The sequence below is a fragment of the Diadema antillarum genome, unplaced genomic scaffold (assembly GCF_040938485.1).
Source record: "Diadema antillarum isolate AM-2024a unplaced genomic scaffold, OU_Dant_1.0 seq00000731_RagTag, whole genome shotgun sequence".
In the NCBI taxonomy this organism is placed as follows: Eukaryota; Metazoa; Echinodermata; class Echinoidea; order Diadematoida; family Diadematidae; genus Diadema; species Diadema antillarum.
This window is the reverse complement of record NW_027271632.1, coordinates 583,650-606,783: the sequence shown is the minus strand read 5'-3', so window position 1 is coordinate 606,783 and position 23,134 is coordinate 583,650. Positions and strand designations below refer to the sequence as shown.

General features: G+C 38.3%; 1 protein-coding gene across 1 annotated transcript in view; it reads left to right on the top strand.

Moving 5' to 3' along the window:
* LOC139738232 (uncharacterized) overlaps positions 1-11,940 on the top strand; it is a 36,431-nt gene extending 24,491 nt beyond the window's left edge. Inside the window, exons 14-19 of the mRNA XM_071648888.1 lie at positions 4,787-4,865; positions 5,827-6,775; positions 7,338-7,397; positions 8,214-9,647; positions 10,248-10,394; positions 10,969-11,940. Of these exons, the coding sequence (XP_071504989.1) occupies positions 4,787-4,865; positions 5,827-6,775; positions 7,338-7,397; positions 8,214-9,647; positions 10,248-10,394; positions 10,969-11,048 (2,749 nt within the window). The 3' untranslated portion in view covers positions 11,049-11,940. The remainder of the gene's footprint in view (positions 1-4,786; positions 4,866-5,826; positions 6,776-7,337; positions 7,398-8,213; positions 9,648-10,247; positions 10,395-10,968) is intronic.
* The last annotated feature ends 11,194 nt before the right edge of the window (positions 11,941-23,134 follow it).

Sequence of the window (23,134 nt, the reverse complement as noted above, 5' to 3'; positions counted from 1 at the left end):
TTATTTTGTGAAGAAAAAAAAAATTGAAATTTCATGTTTTTCTCCATATCTCGCAAATGGTTCAAGGTATCTTCATGGAACTTAGTATATATGCTTGTACCGATGGGCAGTGATTATCTAGGGAAGTTGGGGGTCATGGGTCAAAGGTCAGGGGTCAAAGGTCAAGGTCAACTCCTCAAAATATCACTACTTTCCTTATATTTATGCGATGAATGAAGGTTTTTTTCTTTTTTAACTTGATGTATACATGTATTACCCAATATATATTCTGTGGGAAGTTTCTTGCCCAAAGGTCAAAAGGTCAAAGGTCAAGTGAAAGTGCTGAATTGCACTTTTTCCTCCATATCTCAAAAGTAACTCAAGGTATCATCATGAAACTTACATATTTATGCATGTTCAACCTAACAGTGATTCTCTTTGGAACTGTGAGGTCAAAGGTCAAAGGCCAGGTTTAGATAATGCTATTTTCCCATTTGATACTGAAATTGTACTTTTTCTCAATACCTTGAAAAATTACTCAATGCATAAACTTATAAAAGGATCAAAAGTCAAGTAAAAATCATCAGTTCCCCAAATACCTGCACTCTGACATTTTAATCATTCATCCAATTGAACCTAGTTCTAGGAAAGTGAACATTCAGCACATTTGTGTCAAACCTGTCATTTTAATATTTTGCCAATTGTTTGAAACTGTCATCACACATTGTCAAGACATTGTACTATAGACCTATTAGGAGAACCATGCATTATGGCGGAGGCATATCAGTCGCCGTAGCGATATATCTAGTTTGTTTTTATTTTCTAGAATATCAAAGATATGCTGTGCAGAATTATAAATGAAGTCCAAGTGCTAATATCTCACTAGACAACCAGAAAGATGGCAAAGATAACTTCAGAATGAGGAGCAATGATTGTGTGAGACAGATTGTACCTCTGCAAATTTTGGCGAATGAAACATCGTCATGTCATCTTTTGGCAGTAGCGTTCCGCAGAATTTCTGGATAGTCACATCTCTAATTAATTTGATAATTAATTTAATAATTAATATTCTAAAAGTGTAATAAAACAGTTGCGAAAAATGTCGCATGACTATTTCAAAGGCTAAAGACTTAGCATTTCATGCTAGCGAAGTGCTAATTAAACAGTAACAATTCTTTTATCTCTCAGTATTTCAAAACGTTCGTTTTTATGTCACTGTTAGCTTTTATTGCCTGAAAAGTGGCTGCACCTAATCATCACAAAATAGTGGTGTGAGCATTTAGATTGCACTGGCAACTTTTAGGATATTCAGCAAAAATGTTAAGTGCTGGGTTTTTCTTTAAACTACTGCATCCATGAATTTAAAGAGGAAAAAGAACATTTCTTATTAATTGATCTTGAGAAGTATTGAGTAAGAGTGATCTATGAAAATGACAGAATGCCTGTGTCTTAAGCACATCATGGATCGTTCAACCACTTCGGAAAGGACTTATCGTTTAGCATGTTTCTGGCCATCGTACAGAGATCGTTCTGGTCAGCCCCCAGGGCAGATGCTAGCCATTGTTTGCTTCAGCTGTGCTGAAGTCCATGGATTGTTTTGATAGGAATCATTTATCGCTTAAGTTTACCATAAATCATATCTCTACCTTGAACTTAAACAATGAACAATTTCAATGAAAAATGCCATCACCAGCCAGTCTGCATAGAGCAGTACCTTTTTAGCTCGTGGCAAAGCTTATTAACTTACAGCACAAAGCCCTCACTCAAGCTGTGAAACCAAAATGAACAAGCCCCCCCCCCCCCCAAAAAAAAAAAAAAAAAAAAGAGAAAGAAATAAATATCTCTGAAAAGTTAGAATATTTTACACCCTCGTAGTAAACAATATTTGAGCTAATTATAGACAAAACTGTAGAGATTTCAATTGGCTAAAAATTCAGATTTTGAATTTTTCTGGTTACCTTGATGAAAACCTGATTTTTCTCAGTTATGGTGCCATTGACTTAAAGGACAAGTTCACCTTTATAAACATAAGGATTGAGAGAATGTAGCAATATTAGTAGAACACATCATTGAAAGTTTGAGGAAAATCAGACAATACGTTCAAAAGTTATGAATTTTTAAAATTTTTGTGCAGCAGCCGCTGGATGAGAAGACTACTGCAGTGTATGAATAACTTGCGTACAACAATATAAGGAAAATATAAAGAGAATTTCACAAAATTCCATCTTTTGAAAAAAGTACACATTCCCCTGACTCGTTACCGACAAATGTTATGGGCAATATTATTCCCCCTGCCATTAGAAAGAGGCAAGTCAAGAGCTTTTTTATTACGCGAAAAAAGTGAAAATATGTTGAATTTTCTTTTACATTTTCTTTATACTGTTGTACGCATATGACTCACAAGCTGTAGTAGTCTCCTCATCCAGCGGTTCCAACACAAAAATTTTAAAAATTCATAACTTTTGCATCAATTGTCCAATTTTCCTCAAACTTTCACTGATGTGTTCTACTAATATTGTTGCATTCTCTCAATCCTTATGTTTATGAAGGTGAACTTGTCCTTTAAGTGCCTATTGACGCAACAGGTCACATACTATATATCCTATGTATTATAGCTCAGTGTATTTGTCATCATGTCATACGATGTTACACTATAAAGTTATGCTAAATATTACGTAATGTACTCGTTTATATGCAAAATTAACAAAACAATATTCAAAGACAGTGCCATGAATTACCACTTAGTGATCTAAGTGACCTTTTGAATCTTCAACTTTGGCCTCAGTTACGTATTCATTATGTGTATACAATTCAAGCAGCATACAGAGATAATATGGAGATCAGCATGTGCATGTGTTGTCATCAAGGGTTTGTACGCTCTCTTCTGATGACCTTTGTACACTGCTATCTGAGACTGAAATACCCACCAGTATTTACTGGTGGATTTATGAGAGATAAACTGTGCAATAGGGAAATGTCTGGTCAAGATTTGCAAAGGCTTTTATTAGCTCACCTGAGCCAAAGGCTCAAGTGAGCTATTGCGATCGCCCTTCGTCCGGCGTCCGTCGTGCGTCGTGCGTCGTGCGTCGTCCGTCGTCCGTCGTCCGTCGTGCGTCGTCCGTCGTGCGTCGTGCGTAAACTTTTTACATTTTCATCTTCTTCTTGAAAACCCCATGACCGATTTTCATCAAACTTGGCAGGTAGCATCCCTAGGGGGTTAGGAACTCAATTTGTTAAAATGGGCACCATGCCCCACCCAGGGGGCCCCCAGGGGGGCCCAAACCCCCCAAAATTAAGGAATCTGTAAAAATCTTCTTCTCTAGAACCAGAAGTGATAGAGCGAAGTTAATACTATGAGTTAGTACATTGATGACTGTAGTTTCAAGTTTGTTCATGGCAGAATCAGGGGTGCCCCCCTTGGGACCCAGGGGAGGGGGGTGGGGAAGGGTTCTAATGGGGCCTAAATTGTACATTTTCATCTTCTTCTTGAGAACTCCATGACCCATTTTCACCAAACTTGGCAGGTAGCATCCCTAGGGGGTTAGGAACTCCATTTGTTAAAATGGGCACCATGACCCACCCAGGGGGCCCCCAGGGGGCCCAAACCCCCCAAAATTAAGGAATCCGCAAAAACCTTCTTCTCTAGAACCAGAAGTGATAGAGCTAGGTTAATACTATGAGTTAGCACATTGATGACTGTAGTTTCAAGTTTGTTCATGGCAGAATCAGGGGTGCCCCCCTTGGGACCCAGGGGGGGGGGGGGTGAGGAGGGGTCCTAATGGGGCCTAAATTGTACATTTTTATCTTCTTCTTGAGAACCCCATGACCCATTTTCACCAAACTTGGCAGGTAGCATTCCTAGGGGGTTAGGATCTCAATTTGTTAAAATGGGCACCATGCCCCGCCCAGGGGGCCCCCAGGGGGCCCAAACCCCCCAAATGAAGGAATCTTTAAAAATCTTCTCTAGAATCAGAAGTTATAGAGCTGAGATAATACTATGAGTGAGTACATTAATGACTGTAGTTTCAAGTTTGTTCATAGGAGATCCAGGGGTGCCCCTCTTGGGGGTAGGGGGAGGGGGGTGGTTGGAAGGGTCCAAATGGGGGCCTGAATTGTACATTTTCATCTTCTTCCTGAAAACCTCATGATGGATTTTTGTCAAACTTGGCAGGTAGCATCCCTAGGTGGTCAGGATCTCAATTTATCAAACTGGGCACCATGCCCCACCCAGAGGGCCCCAGGGGGCCCCAATTCCCCCAAATTAAGGAATCTTGAAAAAATTGGGCCCTTATTGTACATTTTCATCTTCCACTTGAGAATGCCTCGTCAAATTTTGGTAGAGCTGTGAATAATTTAGATTAGTGACTGCGTGAAAGGTGAACTTGCGATACTCAGGTGAGCGCTAGACCCGCGGGTCTCTTGTTCCAAAATCAGTGACAGCCATAGATACAGAAACACCAAAGTAAATGCCAACTGAAGTGATCTGTCCTTGATTGTGACCCAAGGGAGTGAACTGATATGACTAGGACCAGCTCTATTCAGCATATGATACAAGTTCATATGCATACAGGTGATTGGTATGATATTTTCATGCATTCCCAGGATTAGACTTCAACTAGTCATTTAAATTGGTGATTGCTGTGCTGTTAACATTGAACAACATTTGCAAGATGTCATGTCAGCATTACAGTTATTCAACGTTGAAATTAAAGTTTTTCTTGCAAACTTCAAGATGTCTCAGAGTATTAGGAAGGATGATTTTGTGTGTTGCTGACAGTGTTCATATCTTTCCTCTCCCAATGTGCAGTGATGCTGGATTTGACGTTGGTGAAAGGGTCCTTGTGCAGTATGGAAGAGGACGAACAGAGAAAATTTATGAAGCAAAGGTAAGAATCCGAATATTTAACAAAATAAAGGTGGTTGCTGATATTTGCAGACATGATAATGCATATATACATAAAGCAAGAATTGTTGGTAGATTTATCCAGATTTGTATGTTTGCTGTTTTTATGAAGTTATTTGGGGGCTGATTGAAAGAGTACTTACAAACAAGGTGCATGAAACTTTGTGATATTGAAATATGATGTGTTAGCATCATTTTCATTTGAATTTCGTAATTATTGTTTCAAATAGGCAGATTGTGGATCTCAAGCAACTTTTACATCATAACTAAAGCAAACTGTTACAGAAAAATGATAAATGAATCAAGCTTATTTTCAGAAGTAACTTAATTGCTTTGTAAATGCCAAAATCAAGTCTCCAAAATTATTTGTTAATGCGCAAAATGAGAGTTTAGACACTAACTGGTATAATCTTGACTTAAGATAATGCACAGTACAGTCAGCTCCATGTAAGGCAATCTTGACAGGACTGACTTAGGCAATATATGATTTGACATGTACAGAGGAGTAGTACACATTAATTGGGACCTTTTATTTTTATCGACTTTGCGAAATATTCAACACATGTGCAGTCGCCTTACACGGAGTTGACTGTACGTGTTTTGTAAGTAGAGTAAGTTTGTCGATGCGGGAGCCTGAGCACAGTATAGGAATATGGTCTATGGTTGCTTTCATCATTAGTATTAACAGAAGTTTGAAACGTGTCATGTTATGTATGGCGAAGTCATTGGTGTAGCGTCCTTCTCTCAGAGATCAACACATCAGTAGAGAAATATTGATACTCACTTCACATTAATTATTTGAAAATATGAGAAAAAAAGAGATTGCCATGTGTGGTGATGTCACATTAACTTAATTTTGCTTCTTTTTTTTATCCCCCAGTATAGAGGGGAAGCTTGCATGGTACTACTAATCTTGTGTTCTGTTTGTTTTGAATCCATACTAGGTTGTGGACATTGAACTGAAGGGGAAAGATCATGTGTTCACTGTTCACTATACTGGCTGGAACAATAGATATGATGAAGCTGTCAAGAAGAACCGAATTGTAGGGTCTGCTGAAAAGAAGAAGAAGAAAGTTACTCCGAAGGGCAAAAGCGATAAAGATAAATCAAAGAAGGAATTGGAAAGGAGAGAAAAGGAGGAGCAGGAGCGGAAAGAAAAGGAAGAAGCTGAGAGAAAAGAAAGGGAAGAAAAAGAAAAACAAGCACGGCTACAAAAAGAGTTGAAGGAGAAGCAGGAGAAAGAACGTCTGCAGAAAGAAAAGGCTGAAAAGGAAAGACAGGAAAAGGAAAGGCTTGAGAGAGAAATGAAAGAAAAGGAAAGAAAGGAAAGGCTGGAGAAAGAGCGATTAGAAAAGGAGCGCAAAGAAAAGCAAGAAAGAGACAAGAAGGAGAAGCAAGAAAAGGAAAGGAAAGAAAAACTAGAAAGGGAGAGGAGAGAAAAGCTTGAAAAAGACCTCAAGGACAAGCAGGAGAGGGAAAAGGAAGAAAAGCTTGAGAAGGAACGATTAGAGAGGGAAAGGAAAGAGAAGTTGGAGAAGGAAAAGAAGGAAAAACAAGAGAAGGACAAGCGAGACAAACTGGAGTTGGAGAAGAAGGAGAAAGAGCGGCAAGAGCAGGAGAAACGAGAGAAGGAGCTGGCTGAGAAGGCCAAAGAGGCAGAGAAGGAGAAGGAGAAAACTGGAAAGGAAACCAAGAGGACGCCCAACTCCAAGAGGGGACGACCTTCTGTTGGCAGCAAGGGGTCTCCCATCCAGCAGCAAGCTTCTCCCAAGGTATCATCATCGTCGTCAGGGAGGGGCAAGACGACGTCTCCTGCACCCATCTTCTCTCAGAGGTCTATGAGGTCAGATCGGAAAAGTTTGACGGAGTCTCCATTCGCTGGTGGTCTAAATGGTAAGTGACCAATTTGGTCGCTACTCGTCTCGTTAGATTGATCAGTTTGATGTTGAGTTTTTGTATATGTAAAAATATTTTTTTTTACATTTAGTAAGCTTTGAATCACACTTCAAAATAAATTTCTTGGTTCTAGACTGCAGAACATTTAGCGAGCTTTGAACCATGTGACAATAAATGCAAATGCTGTGCTTTTCACTACAGGTTTTGAAAAAAAACAAAAACAAGCACAAGCACACAACATCGATAAATGAATCAATAGTGAATTACATTTTTCCAAGAAATAAAATAACACAGCCCAAGTATTGGCCATCTTTGTTCTTTTTTTAGTATTAAAACTAAGGGAAAACTTGATTACTAATCAATATATTTGAAAATGCATGTCATGCTTTGCCTCTACACAGCGGTCACCATTGTTCATTGTGCTTCCCCTTTGTTCTGTGCCATTATTCTTTGAAGACTTATTTTTGAATTGCAGTGTAGTTCTTATAATTGTTACTTGCTGTCCAATATTAGAGATTTTAATTGACATTATCCCCCCCCCCCCCCCCCCCCCTTTCAGTTCAATCTCGGCCGAAAAGGTTATCCAGAGGGAGTGAGTACAGGCGAGAAACACAAGATGGTGAGTTGTTCTATGTTCTATTGCTCTCTCCAATTAGTCAAATGTATCAAAGCTACAATATAGTAGGAGAGCAAAACAAAGCACAAAATTACAAGTACAGGGTCCTGTTTTATCAAAAGATGTAATCAATTGTAAATTCCCTTACCACACAGGCTGCCATAGACTTCTGATAGAAACCAACTATATAATCAATTATAAATCTTCATAAAACATAAAGTGTACTTCTCTCACTTGACATTCTGAAGTGACATATGTGCAATGCAATTATAATCTTGCATGTGAATATGTGTGTGTGTATCTTAATATTATACATACACACATAATACAATACATATAGTTGCGCATTCATGCAACTTCATTGTTTTTCTGCCCAGAGCATGTTTTATCATTCATGGTCAACAACAGTTATTCAGTGATTGTTCATTGAGCGATCAAATATCAGAAATTGTGTGTAACATTATATTATTACAAACTCAGTGATTTGAAAGTGCGTGTTATTCGTTTTCTTTGAATCCTGGAGTTTAGTCAGATGGCTTTGGTGATTTCAAGCAGCTATTCAAATAAGCTGAATATGTTACTGACACCAGTATTGTGTAATACTTTCTTTATCATCTGTCCTCAAATTAAGTTTGGTTTTCATTGTTTGTTGTTTGCTTTTATTTATCGACAATCATTTTCAAGTGTTGTAAGAATGTTGGCTCATTTGTTTTAATCTCATGTGATGTCCATACACTGTATCCTTTTTAACTCCAATTGTCGTCTTCTTTCTTTCCATGTGAATCAACACTTTTGATTTTTCTTAACCCACCATTTTAGAATCCGAAAGCGAGGTTGATGAAGGTGATGCACAATCAGAGAGCCAACAGTCTACTCAGGAAAGTGAAGATTTGTCGGTGAAGGACTCAGCCCTGCAAGAGGAGGAAGTCAATGAGGACAGTGACACATCCAAGAACGAAGAACATGCATCCGCCCTGACCAAAATCAAGGATGAGAAGCCAAACTTCGACGAGGATGTTGACGACGGCCCCCCAACACTTACAGCCCAGGTGGGACCGGAGGCGTCGGAGGATGTGGTCGGCGATGAAAATTCAGAAGCGCCCAAGGTGGAAGAGGTTGGAAAGGTATCAGAAGAGAAGGACGCTGGTAAATCGAAAGGTAAGAAGGAATCCAAGATCCGGCTGAGAAAGTCTTTGGAAAGGTCGAGGGATGGGAGTAAAGATTCTCGGCGTGATTCTAGTACATTGGAGGTATTCACGGAAGACAGGGTTGTCGGCAAAGATGAGCCAGAGGATGACAGTGACAAGCAGGAGGAGAAAGAGAAGATGGATGACACACCTGTTTTAGAGAGGCAGGTCCCAGTGGAAACAGAGGTGAAAGAAAAGTTGGAGGAGCTCAAGCAGGAGAGCAAAGACTCTGCTTCTGATGTTGATAAGCCAAACGAAAAGAAAAAGGGGCGAAAGAAAGGAAGGCGGAGCATTGACAGCAGGAAGAGAAGCAAAGCTGACACTGATACAGAGGCTCAGGTGAAACAAGAAGACCCAGACTTATCTGAACCCAAGAAGAAATATGCAAAAGTGGAGAGGAGGAAAAGTGAAAAAGAGGGCAAAAAGATTACTGACCAAGATGCTAAAGCTGAAAATGCAGACAGTGATTTTGGTAGCAGCTCTGTGGAAGACAAGTCCCTCCCAGGAACCAGTAAATCGTTTATGACAACGCCACCCACCACCCCGGAGAGTTCTCCCAAAATGCCGTCATCACCATCTCAAGAAGAAGACATCCATATCAAGATGGAAGAGCAGAGCAGTACCAAGAGTGACAGTGATGCCCTCATTGAGGTAGCCAGTGTCGACGAAAGAGAGCCACCGAAGGCAGAAAGTGTCCCTACACCAGCAATGAACTCTAGCTTTCCTAACAATGTCCAAAAGAAAGAGTGCACAAAGTCAGAGTCACACCACACATCTCCAAAGAAAAGGCGGAGGGGCTTATCCGAGTCTGACCAAGGAAAGAAGCGCAGGAAACACAGCAGGAGGCGGCGTTCCTCCGTCTCTGAAAGGCGCCATTCTACCAAGGAGCATGGCAACAACAACAGCAGTGACACTGACGAGAGCCGCTCAGAGAGCCGACTGACCGCTAGCCTGTCCAAACATCAGCTGTCCATGAGGAATCATGCGGGAAACTTACCTCCAGGCAGGGTGGCTGATGGCACTACACCTCAGGGACAGAGGCAGCCTCGATGGAACTTCCTTGTCGGTAAGTGCCCATAGTCTGAAAGTCCATTTCCCAAAGATGAAATGAGAATTTGTGCTACCATGTGAAATAATTTTGGTCACATGTCAGTGTTTGCTCTTGTGAAACAATTCAGTGAGATAAAGACATTCCATCGTATACAAGTCTTAGATAATTTACCAACATGTCTGCCAGCTGTCAACAAAGTCAACAAACAAAGTGTGCTATTCTGGGTAAATTCTTAGCTGTGCTCGCATTATATATCAGTTTATGACTGCTTTGTGTCGTTAAAAAAGACCCAGCATAAAATCAATATGACTCATACTTCAACCTGGAATATATTCACACATCTTCAGTTACTTGAAAATTGCGCTTTTAAAACTTTATGTTGCATGATGACATGTTGTAGCAGTAATGATTTAGCATGTTTAGCATTTATCCTCCAAAATGTCAGGAATGTGTTTCCTTGTTTCGTGTTCAGGGAAGGGTGATATGTGTAGGATGAATATCATGCATTGTAATTAGATTGAATAATGCTTTACTTTTAGGGCACACAAGTGATGATTGAAGTTCTATCAAGTGATTAACTAGGCCACATGTGTGACACGTTCCATCTGTTGTTAGATCTGTCCAACGTGAAAGACCCAGAAGAACGTATCGCCATCATTCAACGGCAGCTGACTGAACTTCGCAATGTGTACCTGCAACTCAAGCAGGAAGTGGCCAGCATTGACCGGAGGAGGAAAAAATTCCGCAAGAAGGAGAGAGAAGGTATTTCACCTTGTAATGTCCTTTAAGTTTGTAATTGACAAAAAAATTCTAGAGCTTATAAATGTGACAGACTCTGAAGATGAGGAGCAACAATAATTTCATGTAAATGAGTTGTTTCTCTTGTATTTTCCTTGTACTTCTAATGATGTGGACGGAAAAGTTGCAGTATGTCAGAAATTCAAGCGATGAAACTGCATCATGCACATCGCACACACTGCCTTACTGATCACAAGTTAGCCACATGAGTTTGAAGGGCTATGGCTCTACTCACGATGCAGGTCTTACTAGATATATTTGAAATTGTTGTGTATGAGATTTTCCCATACCGATGATTGCATTTATTATTCAGATGGTGCCTCTTAGGGTAAGAGTGAGAGAGGAAACAGATTTGAAGTAAGGAAAAAACTTTAAACGACAGCTGCATTTTCAATTATTCATCTTCAAGTTGAGAAAACGAATGTTTGTTTGTCATGCCCTTCACAGTTACAAACCTTTTGTGCACCTTGATTGAAAATGAGTTATAAATGTGTAATAATCTTTGTGTTGTTTTTTTCTTTTCTTCTCTGACATTAAGCTGCTCAAACAATGGCTGGTGTCGCCCTGGGTCACTGCATCTCGCACACTTCAGAAAAAGTGGACACCGGGGGCTCATAGCACTTGGCCAGTCATCATCCAGCCATGCCAGTCACTTGTGTCGAATGGTTAATATATGCAGGGTTGTCAAATAATTTACCGTCAGTATTAAGTGAGGTCATTTTCACCAACAAAGTCACATCAATCTTATGAAGGAGTTGGTGTGATGTTAACTGCTGGAAGATGACAGTGAGCTGACCAATGTACTGAAAAACTGTGGAGGGGATAAGGATATCTGGGTTGTTTTTTTAACCCCATGGTAAGCTGAGTAAATATCAGTATATGCCTTGCCAGCACTCACCTAAAAGACAGTTCTTATGTTGTTGTGTCCAATGTGTCCCAAAATTTCACTAGTTCTCAAATATCGATGAGTGGATATTGTGCAGTAGGTCAGAACATTTTCTACTAGGTGACCAAAAAGTTTATGATTTGCTTGGGAGCTTAGGACATGCTTGCCTTTATGTATTTGTAAAGCAGAGCTTTCCATATCAGTGTAGAATGAAGGTTTGGCCTTTTTGCAGGCTTGAAAATCTCAACAGCAAAAGAAAAAAATATATCTGTGAAGACCTTTACTCTTCCAGCAAAGGAAAAACAAGTGCATATTATATGTTTGTTGAGTGTCACGTTATGAAAATCTACAGATTTGATCTACTGTTGAGCTGTATGCATGTATTTACATGGGAGGCCATGCAAACCTTTGGAAGACAATTACAAAATCACGGAAGGAAAGTTGCGCATTTATGTCATAATTGTGTGACAAGAAATAGCAGGCAACGTCTGTGAATATGATATTTAAAAAAAAGAAAGAAGATAAACGTTCAGAATTGAAAGGTTATTTTGAACAAAGGAGAATTCATTATTTTTTTTGTTATGTCTTCAACACATCTTGTTGGTCTAGATATCCTTGTAATTAGTGATGAGCTTAAATCCTCTTGAATGATCAATCAGTGTCAAAATCATTTTGAAAAGAGATTTGCTGAAAAATTATCTGTTCAACCATGGCAGTAGCAATTCCTAATACTGTAAATCCAAGATATTTTCGTAGCATGAAATTTTCTCAAATTGTCGCTGCCATTCAATGCATATGGTGTAGACAGGAACTTTCATGTGCATTTTAATTTCGTGAATCTTGGCTCTTCTGAAATTTGCAAAATTATGATTATATTTCTGGTTTTACAGTAGCTGTATTTTCATTCTGTAGCATCCCATGTTTTCATAGTGTCTGGAGACTGGGGTAGATTTCTACAAATGTATGTATTCCATCATGCTGCTGAATGTTTAACCAGATAATTGTTTTTCAATTGGCTCTTTTTGAATTCCCCCCCCCCCCCTTCCCCTGGAGATTGGTGCTATTAATTCGGCAGTGGGATAACACACTGCTTTTTCCCCGTTGGATTGAGTACATGGCAACCACATGCAAGTATGAAATCTCATACACGGTCCTTTAGAGCCACTGGTCAACTGATTTTAGTCACATGGAGAACAATACCAGACATGCAGTATGTTGACGTACCGGATCATTTTTAGCAAGTACTCATTTCTTGCTACTTTCATGCCAATGAATAATCAATGGAATCCGAATTCGGATGGATTATAGAAGTCTTTAGATTTCAAGATTTTTACTTCTCAAATATTTGGCATGATGAAAACACTGAGAAAAAAAAAAGGAAAATTACATGATTCAAGTGAAATGAATTTTCTTTGTAATCCCAAATTTCACCTTTGATGAGTTGAATCGAGTGCATACGAATGTGTGTATATTTACTCTAAAACCTGAAATATTCACGGCATGAAATTTTCACAATTTGAAGCCAACAGCCTATTTCACAGCATAAAATTTTGAGAATTGCCACTGGCATCAAGTCATGCAGGTAGACACGAACTTTCACATGTATTTATATGTTGTGAATCCTCGCTCTCGCAAAATTAAAATGCATGCAAACATTTCTGGTTTTACATTATGCAAAACCGCATAAGGTGGTTGACAGAATATAACATGCTGATAATTTGTGATTTTTTTTTTTGAATTAGTTTGTGAAGCTCACAAGCCAAAATAATTGTATTTAACAGACTTGTGTGATCCAGCAGCCCAAGATGCAGTTAAATGCCATTGGCATTATGTCCCTTGCTCAGTATCATGCTAATTGAAGCATTAATGTGTGTATAGACAGTATGCGCTTAGTCCCTTGTACTTCATTTTGATGAGTAATGGGAGTTGGCTTGCCAGTGAAGTGAAAATGAGAGGGAGGCAACAGTGCCTATCTTTCATGCAACATTTTGTCTGATGTACATCTTCCCTCGTCAGCTTGCTGTTATGCCACCCATGGGGTTGTAGCCCTATTCCTTGCATTTGTGAGGAGAGAGTATGTGAGTGCTTCCATTATTTCAGCTGAAAGTTTCCACTCAGTGGCATTGAGAGAAAACAGAGGGTTTTGTTGACAGCTATTTTTTTTTCTTCTTCATGCTGTGTGTTTGTGTTCCTCTAGATGTAAAAGGAAAGGGAGAGAATAAAATAAATGATGTACCAAGTACAACCACATGTGATATTAGCCAAGTGCCTCAAACTTGTGCCAAAAAAATAAAAAGATAAAATGAAATATGCACACTTGGTGTATTCTCAGCACCTAAAATTGTGGAAGGCACTATTGATGTGTGTTTTGCTACTGATGTTACAGCACCGTGAATCAGGGATGCACCTTTGTTGGTGATTCCATGGTCATGTGTTGTGATGAGGAGTTATGGACTTACGAGTGCGTCTAGGGGAGACATGAATCCCTGCCACCCAGTGTGCTGCAGGCCTGTGTTTGTGTTGTTGTCTGGATTTATAACATTTGTTAACTATTTAGGTATGGTCTTTATATGCTTTATCACCTGGTGTGCAACAATGAATCCTTGGATCGTCTTGCATTCTCTTCATAAAGATTAAAATGTACAAGCTTTGTCCTTTTAAAAAAACAAAAAGATCTAGTTAACAGATTAAATGTGGTACTATCAAGGCAATATACGTTGTTGGTTTTTTTTTTTTTTTTCTATCACTAAATCAAGCATCAAATATTTTTACCAGAAAGATATTTTGGTGCTACAAGGAGAATAGTCTGCATTTCTTTATCCCAAAGTGACATGATCATTTTTCTTCAAGTGATCACTAATTTGTATTCTCTATTCAGCATGTAAAGTATCTCAGTGGAAATCCTAATAATCTTAGAGTAATCATGAAACAATTTTTGTCTGACTCGTGAAGAACACTTTTATGCACAAAAGGGTTTTTTCTGCCTTCAGCCTTCTAGAGTGTGCTCTTATTGGGGTTTTTTTTTCCGCATTGTCGTATAAGAGCCCATGTATGTTCACAAGGGTCCAATCAAGTGTAATTAAATTGCTTTTACTTGTTGATAGAATGTTTTCGATAGCTTGAAGATGCATGAAAGTATATACCTGGGCAAAGGGGGTAAACTTGACAAATTTGGACATGTAGACTGGAAGTATAAAAAAAGTTATACTTTATAAACTTGGACAGCTAGCTGTTCCACCTTAAATCAGGATTTGGCTCACTCTAAAATAAGGAGATGCTTGAATGGAAGGATGTGCTTCAGGGAACTTACCAACAAAAGTGTGTGATGATCAAGAGTACGCTAGACATAAATGGGGAAACTCAATAGTGGACTAGCCACCTACTCAATAGTGGAGTAGCCACCTTCGCAATAGAGGAGTAATTGAGATTGTCTCAGTACAATTTGAAAAAAAAAAAAAATGTGAATGTGGATTGGCCATTTGGTGTCAGTCCCACATCAATATGGTTAGATATATCTTTAGTGGAGAATATAGTGCATTGACATACAGGAGAATATTTGTACATACCACATGCAAACTAACGTATCCCATGTCTAGATGTATATGTGTCTTGCTCTGTTCTGACATACAAGAGAGCTGTACATCATATTTTGCCTCTGGTTTTTGTTCTGTGAAGTTTCATTTTTGGTTGGATCTTTCTTTTCTTTCATTTCCTGTCATATTTCATGTCCAGTGCAGGCTATTGTGTTCATGACAAATATAGACTGCACTCTCGAAAGTTGGTGCCATTTAGGTTCTTGCTGCATGATCCTCATTCGCAAAATGAGCAGTTTCGATCACAAAACCCATCGTGGAAATCTATGTGGCTGTGTGTTATCACAGAGATTGCACTTGTGTGTAGAAAAGTTGACAATTGGTTAATTTAAGTCAAAGTTCACAATTGCAGGTTTGAAGCAGAGATAGAGGTAGCGTAAGATGGGTTTTTTATGCAGGTTGCTGATGCTGGCGTGTTTTTTAGCATGTGCTGATATATGAATTTGAATTACTGTAATTTATATATGAATATTATTTGTGTATATTTCCCTCACTGTGCTTTCTGCATGTAAACTTTTGGAATTTCCCGAATTTTCTAGATTGGAAAATGCTGGCGAGCTGCTGGCAAGTCTACTATATAGGCAATGTTTTGTTCAGTGTAGATAATGCCTTTAAATGCGTTGTAAAGCTGTACAAATAGAATCATATACTCAAGTGTACATGTGTGTTTATGATGTATGTGAACATAATATATTCCATACTATGTACAGAGAAGAATTTATTCCTCTGAAGAGTATTCATCAATGTCAAATAATGGAATGACTGATCATAAAGAAGTATCTTTCAGTGGAAGGCATATTTTTTGTACCAAAACCAATTGAAATATTAGAAGGGAAAAAAATGAACTTTTTAAGTTTTGAAATTTGATAACATTGCAAATATTCTTAAATCATTCCTTGTAAGAGAGCATTATCAATATTGTTTGATATGATTGGCAGATTAAGTTGAAATATGGTAGACTAGATAGTAAATTAGACATTGGTGTGATGGAAGTGTCTAGAGGTATGAGACAACCAGCCATGTCTTGTGTGTAGATACATGTAGATTGTATGTGTGGGGTTTTATTAAGACGATATGAATAGGGAATCATAGTCACATAGTTACTTTCATTCCTGTACTATTCTCATCTCTGTTGTGTGGATGTTACACACTTGGATGTTCACAGTCCAATAAAATCTTGCCTTTTAGATTTTGAAGAAAACAACACAGCGAGTATGGACATGTGTTTTATAATGATGGTGTGTTATTGCGTAAGTGTCCGTCTCTGCTTACTATCCTGATATATTATTAGCTTGTGAGTCATGAAGTATGTGTGTATGTATGTATTAATGAGTATGTATGTAGGTATTGCTGTGTGTAGTTGTATAGTGTCTCTATGTGTGCTGAAGTTCTGAGGTGCATTTAGTGTCTGTCTGTGTCTAGAGGTGAGTTTTATGTGAATGATATGTCATCATGATGAGTTGTCTCCTCCATTAAAGTTGCCCTATTCCAGGGTCGTGTCATGTAAGTACAGTGAACTTACAATATTTTGCAGTGTGGAAATTTTCCCAAATTTGTCATGCAAATGATTGCTAAAATTACATCATTTCCATAAATGCTGTGCATCTGATTTGAAGTTCCTCGGAAAAAATATTTTCCTTCTCTTTGGCTGTGCAAAATTTGACAATACTGAGTATCCCCTTATCAGGTACATATCTCTGTGTGTACAGATAGTGATTATTTGTTAATCGTATGAAGCTTGCTGTCTGGCATTGTTGAGATGTTTTGTAGATTTGTTAGGATGATAGTACGAGATGACAGAGGAGTGTCGGTCACCATAGTGATACTTCTACTTTATTTGTAAAATAATTCACTTGGTGTATATGCTCAATTTGAAATTATATATATTGATTTGTGGTTGTGTGTGTGTGTATGTATGCATTTTAGTTATTTCAAGTTCAGTCGGAAAGGCCCAAAGGCCATATTGATTTTGATTGCTTTTTTCCAGCCCAGCAATTTAGGAAACGTATCAAGGAAAGCCTGACTTTTTGTACCCTTGTATTATGATTTTTTTGTTTGTTTGTCTGTTGTTTGAACATTCACTTTTATTGTCTTGCAAATGTCCAATGAATGATAATGATAATGATAATAACAACAGCAACGGCGATGATGACAAAAAAACCAAAAAACAAACAAACAGTAATGATGATGATGATAACAAGACAAATGTTTCACTTACATGGTAGCCGAAAGATTGGGCAGGAATACGTGACTCAATGAGGTCGCTGCCCATAGAGCAAGACCATGTAGGCTAACTTGAGGTATCCACAAATTGCGATATCATTACACTGATTAACTGATATTCCAACAGTCACATTTATATCATACATTTAGTATGTACAATGTATTTGTAACAATTTGTTGCTCTTTGTTGATTGCCTTGATTCGAAATACATGTATTTACTTCACTTCGGGTTTAATTCTGTGCAGTAAAGGCAAATTTTAGGGTAAGTTACCTCCATATACAGTTTTGACTGATGCTTGAATATCATGAATGTAAGGTGATTTTTGTTTGTTTGTTTTTCATAAAAACAGGCATTTATTATAATTAGGCCTATGTTTACGGCAGTCAGTCTAAATCATTTATAAAAACAAAAGAAAAATTGAACCTACAGAAAAATGCAGTCAACTAAAAGCTGGGTCTTTTGAAACCATTTATCACTCCTCACCACGTACATCTTCAGGTGACAACTGATGTGATAAACCCTGAAAATATGTTGATGAGCAAATAACAAAAAAATATAAATTTTGCAAAAGATACCGGGTGAGAAAAAGGAATAATGATATCTTTGCCCTTGATTCAAGACTAGTTTCATCAGCTGTCAGAGCGAGCGTCCATCGGTCGGTGCCGCGCGGTGCAGTGCGCGTTCTGTTTACGTTGCTTTAATGGACAACACAGCGAAACACTGGTTTGAGATGCCTCGGAATGGGGAGAAAGCGTGACAAGACGTTTAGACAGAGAGCTGAGAGGTATGTAAAGCTTGTACATGCAACTTCCCTTTGTGTGAGTTATAATAATATAATCATAAAGAAGACAGATGTTTGAATCTTTGTCTTTGAGAGACCGTGCTTTTTGCTTTTGCCGAAGTGTTGACGTTCAGCGCAGCGGTGCACCAGCGTGCTGGCGCACGGTGTGTGGTGGTGGAGCTTCATTCAGTGGCTTGTCTAGTGCGAGTGCAGTGATACTGTGGTACCTTTTGCTTGCAGACGACAGGCTTTTACAGCTATACAGTGTCACGTTAGTACCTGCGGCTTCGGTATCTATGCATGCCATGCCCGTAGACCTACACTACGAAGCCCGTGAATTCTAAATTGTTTGTATTTTTAGAATTCTGAATTTATAGTATTAGTAACGTTAGAACGGTCTTTTCTTGTTGCCTTGTACAAAAAGTAAAATTACTAAATAACATCACCTAGGTCTAGATCAGATGATCATGAGATGGAAAGTCAATGGCAATGTTTGCTCTTTAACACGTCATTAACCCTTTCAGTTTCAGAATTGTGTCCTTATAACGTTAGATCTAATGTTTATTCTAATTTACGGTACAGAATGTAGCAGAAGAAATGCCTCAATTTGAAATGCTGGCTGAGCTACATGTAGTGGCAAAATCTGTGGAGAAATATGAGTCCTGTGAGTGTGACAGCTATTTTAGAGGTAAGTATGACATACAACAAGGTAGACCCTACTGAACTAATGTCAATGAAGTCTAACGTTTGTAAAAGGATGCTGGCTTTAAAATTAACAAGTTTATAGACCTTGCGGCCTCCACCCGGCCTTCTGATAAAGTGAATGATGATAGGTCATTTTTCTGATCTGATTAAATCAGAGAAGACAACACACCACGTTCGTGTGGATGTGTCTGCTCCTGGAGGACACTTTGCTGATGAACCATTCAGATTCAGATTCAGAAGCAATGTGCCATCTTTAATTGAAGAATTTTTTTGTTTTTTCAAAAGGTGAGGATGCATGAGGTTTTAGGCCATTGAACTAAAAATAAGTGTCTTGCAACAAAGCCCGTTCTATCATGTAGTCTAAAAAAATGTTATAATGCAACATAGATGCCCAATCTTTCTCTCTTTCTCTTTTTCCAGTTTTGACATTTTAGTGAAACAAGCAAATTCACTGACGATGGTAGAATACATTTTGAATTTCAGTGGACAAGTTTTAACAGCAAATACTTGTTGCAGTAATCCCATTGGCTGTTCTTTGGAAGCTATTCTCATGGTTGGTCATTCGGGTATTTAGCATGTTGGTTGGAGTGAAAACAAACATGCGATTGGCATATTTTTAAGATGAAATTGTCAACATTTCTTCCATTATTGGCTTTTAAATTTTGAGATTCCATGGAACTGTCAGATATGGTCTGTCTTTGCATTTCTGCTAACCACAAGAAATATGTTATTTATCAATTACAGAAGAGAATGGTAGATTGAGAACTCTGAATGCTGAAGTTACATATATGTACGTCGTGTGGTCTGGTTAACAAATGATGTTATATGCTATGGGAAAAAAAGGTTCAAATTTATACCTAATTTGAGTTATTGGCCAACAGGAATGATAATGACATTGGTACATGTCACCCAGCAAAGAAACTATGTGCCAAACATATTGACTGTTGAGTTTCTTGAATAGGCCTACAACTTGTATGATGTAATTGAAGCTTCACTCTGAATGTAATTTTCTTTTGTTTGTTTTTGAGAATTGTTTTCATCTTTGTGATAATCATGGGATATCTTTCCTGATCTAGGTTGTAGAGTTCATCCTGCCTACTAAGACAGCAGGGAGATGGGGTAGCCAGCATTCCATTGATGAGGTGGATGTTTGCATCAATAGACTACAGGATTCAGATGGAGAAGCGGCTGGCACGTGTGAGCTCCGAAGTAAGTTTCCTACCTGGGCTGCTGATACAGTAGCAGAAACTGGAGAATGGCTGAGCAAAAATGTCACAAAAGAACTGAAATATTGTGATGTATCATGATTGTAAGAAGTTTGGAAGATAAAATTTTTGTACAGCTTCACATTTGATTGTTAGTTAATGACATCCAATAATTTGTATGCAAACTATACCTGTACATTGTGCATATGGTGCTAATTTCCTTGTTTATTATTATGCTCTCTGGTGTATACATGGTATTCAGCCTTTTTGTTAATAATCCTATTATAACTTGTATCATTCACATCAGAGGTGAAAAAAAAAATAATTTGAATTACCTTCATTATCCATTCGGACCAAATTTAGCCTAATCCAAAAATGACCAAAACTGCACAAGTGCACAGAAGGAGACGATGCATTGGATGCAGTGAGAGTAGGAATGGCATTTAATTTGGAAACGCTTGCTTTATGTGCATGATATAACCCCCGGGCAAATTATGTGATTTAGTTTGCTCTCTGCCTACCTCTTGATCTCCTACAATCTATGTTTTATTTTGCAGTCTCTGCATACGGACCAGGGGTGGTGTCTTTGCGAAGTGAAGACCTCATTGGTGAGTTGTAATGAATAGTAGTTATATTTCATTTAGTATTGTAACTTCCAATTTAGTCCTGTTGAAGCATCCCACCACTGAAGGAAGCTTCTGTCGATCTTTTATTTTGATACCTGATCTGATACACTACTCGAGAGTGGCAGTCAGTGATAAATTCTTTATGATTTGAACTGGATCGTGTATAATGACAATGGATAGGTATCAAAGAAGAATTTCACCAAAGTCATCATGGCTTATATGCTGAGTATGCTTCAACAATACTGTCAGATATATTCTAATTTTTAAAACAGAGCTTTCCCTCTCAAAAAAAGAGAGAAATTGAATGAAAAAAATATAAATACATTATTTATATACCCTTGATCTCCTGACATTTGACAAGTATGAAATGCTGACTTTTTATTCAGCACAAATAATGTGTTTTATTCATAACCGTTGTACATGACATGTCATGGCATAGTCATTTTAATGCAGCCATTCTCCTTTGCATTGTGCAGAATATGGAATGATGGGTGTCAAATTTGGAGAAAATGCAATATATGTTCTATGCATTCACTTTCAAATGACTCCAAGTCCATCCTCAGACTGTGTAAATCTGATTCATGTAATTGTGAGTGTAATCGAAAAAGTACCTGCCCTATGCAAGCTGTTGTAACAGTGTCTGTTGGCTGTGTTATACAAGGATTACATAACTGGCTGTTGCAGAGGCTCACCAAGCTATCTTCTCTAGATATGAAATTCATTGTTTCATATCCAGCCTTCAGTATGTGTAAAACCAATGACATTATATTTATGTGATAATTATTTTTTTTTTTTAAAGGAACAAATATTTGTACTTTGTAGCGAAGCCTTTCTAGCTGTGACACAATTCCATCTGTAAAAGGTAAATGTCTTTTTAGTCATGTATGATCTATGTTGAAAGTGGACCAAAAATTTTCTTTACTGATGTCTTATCTCCTTCATTCTGTATCATTTTTTTTTTCAAATCCAGAGTGCTGTCCAGGTTTACTGTCACTGAGGTGTGAAGGGAAATGTCCAGGTTCAGAAGTTGCTGCCAGCTCTCCCATCAGTTGTGTCTTGAGAACCCAATCTTACTGCCTGTCCTCAATTATCGAGACAAAAGGAGGAATCCCCGAGGTCACTGTAAAATCCACCCCTTCCAGCACAGAGACTGTACGTCCAGAAATCACAGTGTCATTGCAGGTAACTGTCACTGAGATAACTGCCTTTGACTGATACACTACAACAATTTTAGCGCACCTGAGCGAAAGGCTCAAGTAAGCATTGTTTTCATTCATCATCTTGCATCTGGCGTATGTTGTGCATAAACTTTTTACATTTTGAGCTTTTCTTGAAATCCCCATGACAGATTTTCACCAAAATTGGCATGTAGCATTCCTAGAGTGATGATTTTAATTTGCTCAAATGGGCACCATGCCTAACCCCTTATGGGTCCCCAAATAGAGGAGTCTTAAAAAAATCTTCTTCTCTAGAACCAGAAGTGATAAAGCGAAGCTGGTGCAATGAGTTAGTACATGAAGAACAATGGAGCAAATTGGGGCCCAGTTTTCACATTATCATCTTCTTGAAGATGCATGGTCAGATTTTCACCAAACTTGGCAGTCATTATCACAATGATGATAGGGTTTGTATGTATCTGTACAAATTGGCACCATTGCCCACTTGAGGGCCCCAGGGGCGCAATGCCCTGTGATGGGGGGGGGGGGGGGGGGGGGGGAAATTATGGAATCTGTACAAATCTTCTCGAGAACCAGAAGTAATAAGCTAGTATATTACTATCAGTAAGTAAATTGGTGACCATTGTTAACAGCTTGTGTATGGTAGATCCAAGGAACCAGACGTATACTGAGTAAATACATTGGTGAGTGTAATTCCAAGTTTGTTTATGGCATATACAAGGGTAGCCCCATTGGGGTCTGGGCCAACTACAGGAGAGTAAAATCTTCAAAAGTATTAGCAAGTTACAAACATAGTTCTCTGCAAAACAAATTTGTTAGGTCCTCGTGAGTATTTAGTAGTATGAGAAGAAAATATGTGAGTGCTCCTGATCTTCAAAATTAAAAGAAATAACAGTATTTTTCGATCATGACTGATAAAACCCCTTTAATTGTAATTCACCTGAGTACCAGTAGATATTTCTCCCCACCTCATTGCCCCACTCATAAAGTCTTGAGGCCTAATGTAAATCATGTTTTTGTCTTTATCATTTTGTCTTTTTCATCGATATTTCATATCAGAGAAGTGCATTTTGACATAGTGTTCAAAGCACTGATAAATGCCCCCATTTCGACTTGTTCAGCATTTAAGACAATTCTATTTATATATTCAGTTGGGTATTGCTTTCTGGGTAGTTCACCCTGTGCTTCAAATATTGTGTTGAAACACTTGTACAGAGATGACTATAGCATGAAGCCTTAGCTGGTATGCTGCCCTCATGAGATTGAATCTCTGGAAGTTTTAAGATTATTGGGTGAATACTGCAGTGTCTTAAAGTGTCTGTCAATTTGGCATGATGCCTTCTTTCTTCTCATACTTCAAGACGACACATGCAAAGGAAGAGAATGATAATGCAGTCATCTTTGTTTAAGTTAGACTAAAATGAATATCACAAGGCACATTAATTTCACTCTTTGAATGGGAAGAGAAATTGAATAATGATGCATTTCTTGTCAGATATTCATAA